This window comes from Monopterus albus, unplaced genomic scaffold, assembly GCF_001952655.1.
Source record: "Monopterus albus unplaced genomic scaffold, M_albus_1.0 scaffold10.1, whole genome shotgun sequence".
NCBI classification, from domain to species: Eukaryota; Metazoa; Chordata; class Actinopteri; order Synbranchiformes; family Synbranchidae; genus Monopterus; species Monopterus albus.
Genome location: NW_018127890.1, coordinates 834,096 through 842,998, shown reverse-complemented (window position 1 = coordinate 842,998; position 8,903 = coordinate 834,096). Strand labels below are relative to the sequence as shown.

At 40.9% G+C, this 8,903-nt stretch overlaps 1 protein-coding gene across 3 annotated transcripts in view; it reads right to left on the bottom strand.

Moving 5' to 3' along the window:
* Positions 1-8,903, bottom strand: part of smyd3 (SET and MYND domain containing 3) — a 78,626-nt gene that overhangs the window by 7,444 nt on the left and 62,279 nt on the right. For 2 of the 3 annotated variants that reach the window (XR_002274145.1, XM_020589968.1), the window contains exons 7-10: positions 8,093-8,195; positions 7,432-7,542; positions 5,491-5,578; positions 4,149-4,323 (exon numbers count right to left, since the gene is read on the bottom strand). Coding sequence is in view for 2 of the 3 variants with exons in the window: in XM_020589968.1 (XP_020445624.1) it covers positions 4,149-4,323; positions 5,491-5,578; positions 7,432-7,542; positions 8,093-8,195 (477 nt within the window). In the remaining variant the exon portion in view is untranslated. Of the gene's footprint in view, positions 1-1,978; positions 3,177-4,148; positions 4,324-5,490; positions 5,579-7,431; positions 7,543-8,092; positions 8,196-8,903 lie in introns of those variants that run through there. The other variant, XM_020589969.1, reaches the window with a different exon arrangement.

Genomic DNA, 8,903 nt, shown 5'->3' with positions numbered 1-8,903 from the left:
GTTTTCCTTTTGCATGTGTTTTGTTTAATGCCGCGTTTCTGTCTTGCATGTGTTTTTTTTGGTTAATGCAGCGTTTTCCGTTTGCATGTGTTTTGTTCAATACCGCGTTTGTGTCTTGCATGTGTTGTGTCTTTTGCATGTGTTGTGACCGTGTCGGCCACCGTAACTATATCATTTTATCAAGAATTTCTTTCTACAGTATTCAGTGCACCTGTGCACAGTGTTGGTGTATTTATTCATGAATACACTGCTTGTTATCCACACAAACATGTACCTTCTAGAGATATTCATCTTTCAATTCCAGAAAGAGCGAGCACTGCTCTTTTTATGTCAAGGTTTGGATCGGGGATGTGTATCCATGGTGACAGAGCCAAAGTTCTGATCAGACAGATCAATAACCTGACATTAAGAGACTCCCACAACGCAGACAGGCAGTATGCACATAGGAAAATGATTACTCATCTTGAAATGCATTCACACAAATGTATTGTGTGACTGTTCCTCTGTGTCCATGTTGTTTTTGTGCATTGTTACTCATCTTGAAATGCAGCTAAAATGCAAATATTTATAGTTTGTGTCCATCTGTGTGCACACTGATGCTTGATGACCTTGTATAAAGAGTACACCCCACAAAACTATACAAACATACATGCTTTACGAGGCAATTCACACACACAAACTGGGACATTCCTTGTCCTATAAAGATAAACACACACCAGGGACTTTTAGGAAGCAGCTGTGTTGCTGGCAAACAGAGGAGTTCCCAAAACACTCATTTACTCCACTCTTATCACCAATCTTTTTCTTCTACATCCCTCTCCTCTAAGCTCTCCTTCCCTTTCCTATTTCACGGGCTCCTGCCTGTTTATATTTGTGCTTTTTGCCCTGTTAGCTGTAGGAGTTCAACTTTGTGATGTCAGTCAGTGGCCTCTCTCCGTTCACCTCCACTCTACCTCGGTTGCCCTTTTAAATCTTCACTGTGTTTCCTGTTCTATTTATTTTTATTCCTAGTTATCTCGTTTCACAATGAGCATTCCTTTGTCTGTCTGCATTGTTTTCTGCCTGTTTATACTGCTTATTTTGCGTTGTTTTGTTGCTTGTTAATACTGTTTATTTTGTTATAATACACAGCCTTATGCTGATTTACTGTTTACTTGCCCCTTGCATGGGGATATGTACATACACACTGAGAGCCGATGTACCAGAGTCTAATTCCTCGTGTGTCTGACACACCTGGCCAATAAACCAGATTCTGATTCTGTTCTCCTTTCCACTTCTCATGTGATTGACATTACCGTTATAAGACAGCATTAAAATGTACACCCAAAAAGCACAAACTCTTCTCCATTTCCATTCTCTTACTCTCTCAGATACTCTCAGACACACACACAAAAAGAGTTGTAAGCAAACAAAGACACACAACAGTGTTAATGTATGAGCATGCTTGCACACAAAGGTTAATTTGAATCTACTTCAGCCTGTGTAACCAGGGGTATTTGGCTGACTTCACTCCTCTACAGAGTAAACACACCACAAGAGGGTTCAATGTGCTCCCAGTTCAATCACATAGAAACAGCGCTGTGTCTGCTACAAACTGGTCTGAGTTTTTTCTTTCTGGACTGAAAACAACAAGCTTCTCAGGCTACGAGTTTTACACTCTTTGACTTGAAATGAAGATCTGTTTTCTGAATGGAGTGCAATCAATGTTAATTAACTTTTTGTGGCCACAGGAGGAGGAATTTAAAACTCTAGCTTCTCTGCTAATTTTCCAGCAGTTTTCACTCTCAATGCTAACAGCGCGGTTGTTCGTGCCTTCAAGCCGATTAACTGCAAGCTCACCAATTACAGAGGTGGTCTCCAAGCCTCTGGGTATACATGAAATATTAAATAATAAGTTCAAAGAGTAAGCCAATAGCATTAGTCCTCCATTAACAGTAACAGCTTACAATATTTATTTAATAAGTAAATGATTCAAGCAATGCATGCAAGCACACTTATCAAGACCAAACTCCAATTAAATTTCCTCTTTGCATATAGAACCACACAGCAATTAAAATTATTTCATTAACTTGCTGCCTCATGAATTCTTCCCTCCTATTTTCTGGGAGAGTAAATTGAAGACAAATACTGTACGCCGTTGCCGTATGCAGCTAGTTAGAAAGCCATAGCTCTTGGCTATAAGTACAATAGGGGGCAAGAAGGAGAAAGTAAGAGTTGTATTAAAGTGTAGCTTTTCCAGGCAAATGCAGTGGAACTAATGAGGCTCTAGTTTGAAACAAAAGATTCATGGCCTGCTGTTTTATTGAGAGAGAAACATGGATTATCTCATTGAGCAAAACAAAAAACATGGAGGAAACATTAGCTGTGAGGGTTCAGCTCTATGCTACGCCCTGCATCTGTTAGCAACACAAAGAACTTAGTTAAATCCCAGTTTAACTATTTACTTAGCTCAATTCGCCTCAATTCGTTTATATAGTTAATAAACTACCAGAGTTGACCAAAGTGTTTTTACACACTGTAAAACAAGCACCATCAAAAATATGGGCAATAAGACAAGATACAAGAAAAGGTAAGGTAAGAACCTATAAAGTAGAATAATAACAACAATAATAGAATAATAATAATGCAAGACAGGACAGGGTAAAAACTTGCAAGTTCAACAAGCATAAAACACTAAAATAATAAGACCACTAAGAAAAACCCATGTCTCTAATGTTGACTGTTCTTGGATAAAGGTGTCTCTAGACAGATCGGTCCTCCCTCGGGGGAACTAAGCAAAAACCATTAATTACACTGAGCTGTATATTATTTAAGACATTTTAGCTGTTACTGCAGGACTGAAAATCTCAGTGGACTGGTGCTTCTTCTATTTTTGGGAAGTTATCCACAGAAATAGAAAACAAAACAAAAAGTGACCAAACAACAAAATGAGTCAAAGATTTATCAAACTAGTTTTTTTTTTTTTTACATTTTTAGTGTTGCTCGGTGAAGATGTACTTCACATGTTCAGTCACAGAATACACTTCATACACGCTTTCATGAATGTGCATGAATTCACATGAATGTGTGAGCATGTCTATAGCAGCATGTACAGCCTGCAGCAGGTGTGCATTACTCGCACACAGGCGTGTGGAAAAAACTCTCAATACATCAGAGTGAACAGAGAAACTGAAGACCTGCAAGGAGTGAAATAAGAAAGGAATACAGAATGAGGGGAAAGACAGGAGAGAGAACTCCTGCAGCGATCGTTCTTCTCTCTCATCTGAGGAGCCCAGAGCAAGATAGGAGATGAATATGGAGGATCCTCCTCCCACTCTCTTATTTCTCATGCATGTGTTTCTCTCCTCCTGTCATTTAGTCTCTCTCCTTTCCAAGCTAATGCTCACTGCATTCCTATAGTCCTCCTTTTGTCCGTTTTCCTCATTCACTTATGTTTTATTTCACACTTTTCCCCTCTTGTGATTCTTTTACACTGATGTTACTTCTTTCATTTCGCCCTCCCCACCACACCCTCAACCTTGCTTCCGTTTCACCTCTGCTTCCTTGAGACACATTTTTCTCAGTTCCTCTCCATCCCCTTTTTCTCATCACCATCTCTCTTTCTACTGCCGTTTCTGATTATTTATTGAAAGAATGTGTTGCTGTGTCTCTTCTGTCACTGGTGTGTCTGAGAGAGCACAACTATTCCACTAGAGCTCTGCCCTTCACACAAGATCAATTAGTCTCACTCTCTTCCTCTCTCACGTACCCACACTGGGGATAAGGTTGAGCTTCACACCTCAGAAAACAAGACACATGGGCGAGTGAGTGTTGGAGGAGGTCCTAACCCAGAACAAGAAAAGTAAACGGTTGATGCAAGCTACTGAAATCTGATATGCAGATTTACAGGCTATGGGTCCATTTAAACTCCACTATCGTTTTTTGTTTCAGTTAATTCATTAAGACTATTATGGCATCAGGATTGAGCAGCAGCCCAAATATTTAAAGTAATAACTTTGAAGTAATGGTCCACATTGGTAAAGATAGCTATGCATGTCTGCCTTCACTAAGAGAAGTGTTTCTCTGGCACTTTCATTACACTGCTGTCCATACAGGAAAGACAGCATCTCTCAGTCCAAGAGTTTTATCACATGCACACACACATTTACCTGTAAACTGGAAGTGTCTTCTCCCCATATCTCATAGCTTCTGCCCAGTGTCCCAGGTGGACGGAGGCATCTAAAGCCATGTCTATCATTCGGAGCTTGTAGAGATTTTCATCAGGGATGTCGGCACCAACAGTTGATAACAAATGCCTACAATTCTCGAACAGTGCTTGCCAATCTGGAAGGTCATTTAAGGAGGAGTGACATTTATATTAGGCATCCAAAAATGTGCAACCAAGAGCTGCAGACTCCTATCACCTAAGACAGGAATCTCAGATACTGTATTTGTTGAAATCAGTTTGTGTATACACTTTATTTCATTATGTTAGAATTCAGCCAGGGCATTATTTTGTGAGTTTTTCCTCCTGCTCTCTCTCTCTCCTGCTCTGTCCTCCCAGGTAGAGTAACAGGTTCACTCACAGGCCAGAGCCTTCTACTAAAGAAGCAGATTTGGAGTATGAGCCTTTTTCTGGGATCTCTTGGGTTTATTTCTAGGGCTGTACCCGCCTAAAGATTTTGTCAGCTGACTGTCAGTCGGCTCTTCAGTGCTCTTTCTTTCTGTCTTTTATTAATATATATGTGTGTGTGTGTGTATAGCCTAGACTGTCAGAAAATCAACTGGCATATATTTCAGTGATGATTTCAACCACATTAGCATCAGTATTTAAATGCTAAAGAGTAACAGGAAGATACAGTATTTCTGAGACTTTAAAAATGAATAAACCCAGCTGCATATGATGCAAGATTTAAACTGATGATATATAAGAGGAAGCAGCTTTATTTATTGTCATTGTGACACGTACAACAAAATTATGTTTGGAGCCAAGGGCCCTGGGCCGCCGCATGCATATGTGCTGCCATCACGAGCAACGGTGTTGCCCAAGGACACTTCAATATGTGGACTGCAGGCACCAAGATTTGAACCTTCAACCTTCCGGTTGGGAGACGACTGCTCTACCCACACACCACCATCGCCTCCCCAAATAAAGTCGAGCTGCCATATGATTTGTTGGAGACTTGACTATTTGACTACTGGGGGCAGTGCTATTTAAATCACTAGTAAATGAAAAACGTGGTGGGGGTTATATACTCACTCAACACAGTTATGTTCTTTACCTTTACTGAGTTATTGTTTGACTGCTGTCTGTCAGAATAAATACAGGTCAGCTTACAAGGTCTGAACCTGTTAAACATTTTTATCAAACATCAAAACACAATGCACAGTGTGATGTGAACAGTGAGGAAGTCTGACTTATTCAGAAGGAATCATTATCGTGTGATGGGTGATGGATAATGACAACATTTACTGTCCACAGACTGTGTCCATCTTGGCATTAAAGGATACCTGACTCTGCTTTCAGCCTTTCCAGTCTAGGAAGAGCCTCCTTCAACAGGCGCCATGTTGCTTTGTCGCCAAACAGCATGAGTTCATCCTAGAAAAGAGAGGACGAGACATATTTGTTCTACAGAACACAGTCTGGTTTAAGTATCATAACACACGTGCATATGCACAGAGAAAAACAAGCAACATACAAACACCATCCACCAGGTTCAATGTCAACAGTCATCTTTCTCCAAAACAACTCTGAGTCACAACCTGCCATCATCAGCTGAAGATTAAAGACAAACAGGAAGAACACCAGCAAGCATGTCCATGCGTGTGTCGTATATAGAACATAGGTGTGTTGAACACAACAAATGTCACTGCTCCCTCTTACCTTATCTCGAACACACAGAAACATTTTTGAGTGCTGCTGTGTTGTGGTACAGTAAGAGCAAAGTGTCACACACAGTCTATAGAGAGCAAAGCCAGAGGCAAAAACGAAAAAAGACGCTGAGAAATAAAAGCATGGGGATTGAGAGAGAGACACAAAACACTAAAACAGAAAGATGGAGTGGATTAAGATGGATGGAAAAGAAAACTGCAGCTGAAAGACGCGATTTTTCTGTAGGTGGTCAGAGTGAGAGGGAAGAGAAAAAGGTGTGAAGAGGTGGAGTGTGACAGAGTGATGGAGAGGGATAGGAGGACAGCAGGAGATGAGACAGAATGTGAGAATAAAGGAGGCAAAGGAGAGGACAGGACAGGGCACACTGTAACACGTTATGCTCCGACAGACTGTATATACGCCAACTGCAGCATGTGTGTGTGTTTGAACTGGTTTTGTCAAAACCACAGTTTTACATCCTTCAAGAAAATTTTTTGGAAAGTGAACAGATCAAGAAATTTGGGTTAGGTTTGGTTTAGGGGAAAACCTTCTCATACAGACAAAAATACAAGTATGTGTGTGACTGTGTAACTTGAAAAAGGCAATAACGGTGAAGTTTACATACAAACTATTGATCATTATAATACTGAGATGAAGGCTTAACAATCAATAATATAGGTGGAGGATTCCTTCATCTTAAAGATGCACTAACTAAGATTTTACACATTGTCTCATAAACCCAGTGACAATGGGACAGGATGTGGTGTCTCTCGGCTATCCTACCCCTCTCCATGACAGTCTGCTGGCGACAGCAAGTCTGTAAATTAGCCCCCGTCTGCTGTTTAGCAAAGTTTATAAGAAGTGCTTTTCAAATCATGAGTAGTCATTTCAAACAGCTTGCTGTGGCGGACCCCCCAGCCGCTGAAAGTCTGAACCAGTGGCTGCCAGAGTGAAGAGGTGGCGTCTTTTGCACAGAGAGAGCGGGACAAAGAGCAACAATCAGGGTTAACATCAGTTTGGCTTTTTAAGATGGAGTGTTAAAAGCAGCCAAAGGACTCCATCTTCCTTCTGGATGTGTTAGCATCTAAAGCTAACATTAGCGGCCTAGCATGGTTTACTTCTGTAATGAAATAACATGACTTTAAAGCTAAAGTTAGTAACATTTTTCTAATATTTATATGGTAGGAACAGGCTTCAAAACTTGTATTATTGTGGAGAGGAGCTGTCAAAGCCTCCTGTGACCCAGACTCATTGAACAGCACTGTCAGCAGTGCAGAGATACTGTATCATCTGAAAGGTTTTGACCAAGACTGACCTCTCTAATCAGTCTGAGATTTTCAATTTTTTTCTGCTTGATCAGTAAGTTTTGTTGCATTCTCATTTATTGTAATTTCATAATGACAAATACCTGCAGAATTGGGCAGAGCGTGGCATAATAGATCATAGTAGAGTATGGTGGAGCAGGGAGAGGGAGCGCTGGGCAGAGGAGAATGGACCAATTTAGAGTTTCATGCTAGTCCTACCTTAAATTACATACTGAGGCTTTAATTTGGGAGTAATTCAAGCTTCGTGTGTCTTACTTTGTCTTGAGTGTCACATCGCTGGCAGCGGCAGGTAAAATGGTACTGGTCCTTCAGCTGTCTCTGCCGATCCTCAGTCAACGACAATGTCTCGATGTAACTTATAGTGAGCTGGACACAGACAGAACAGTTTTGTTTGAGATAAAATTGATTTGTTTTTACTTTATTTTAGCATTCTGATATATCACTTTGTTATATTTGCTTTGCTCTGTTTAAGAATTGCGATGGAATTTGTGTAAGTAGGAAGGTATGTGTGTTTTAGTCCAGATGGTGTGGGCGCATCTCATTACATCTAGTCAGTAGGGACAAAGAAGTATGGAGGTGTCATTCTGCCTGTGCTGCAGTGAACAATTCTGTAATAACATTAAGTGTAATATACTTTCACCAACATTTATCACTACCGCACTACTCTGACAATAACCACAGTGAAGGTGTGTCCAGTGAAAATGTGGTTTCTAGTTTCTGATTGTGTCATTCAAAATGGCTTTAGGGTATCAGCTCCTCCATCTATAACAACCACAAATAAAAACATTCAATAAATATTGCTCATAAAGAAGACGGCCATAATAGAAGAGGCACCATCAGAGTCAATAAAAACTGCCATACTACATGGTTAATGTTGTGAAGATGCAATGTGAGTGTTTTTGCTTCTTGTTGATACCTCCTCTTCGGGGTTGATATCTCGCACAGCTCTGAGCTGCAGCTTGGTTCCCTCAAACACCATCACACAGTTTGGCCTGCAGTCATGGTTTAGCAGAGACAGACTGGGAGAGAGCAAACAAGGCAGTGAAGGGCAGGAGGAAGACGGTGTGCCAGAGGGTGGAAAAGGAAAAGTGAAGGGAAAGGAAAAAGAGAGTAAGAGATAGAGGAGTGAGGAGTAAAGAGCATGTTGAGAATGTGGAGAGACGGAGAGGGCAAGGATGGGGGAGAGGGCAAGGATGGGAGAGACGGCGAGAGAGACAAAGAAATGGAGGGAGGACAAGAAGGAAAGAAGTTTATATGTGACTGAACCTTTCAAATGAATTCTAAAAAGTCTTCCTGACAAATATGGTGTGTGCATGTGTGTGTGTGTTTTCTTAAATCACGCTGACTGGCAGCTCATCCTGTGGCACACTGAACTGAAGTAGAAAGGACAGAAAGACAAATTTTAATTCTTGATGTTTGGAAAACACAAGCGCCTCATCCTGCTGAGCCACCAACTGTTTTGGGGTTTATCAAATCACTGACAGAAGTGTTGACTGAAATGGTAATTTATGCCAACATATTTATGAGAGAAAAAACATAGTGTGACATCTCCCTCAACATTACCAACATCTATCAGTTAGTCTGGTGTCACAGCAGAGGGACGCCAAGTGTCTTTTATCCCTGTATCCAAGGTTAAATGTCATCTGGCAATGCGGCCAGTCATAATGTCACTCCTGCACATACAAGACTGGGCGCTCCGATGAGCCAAGCGCTCAGACAAAAAGTTA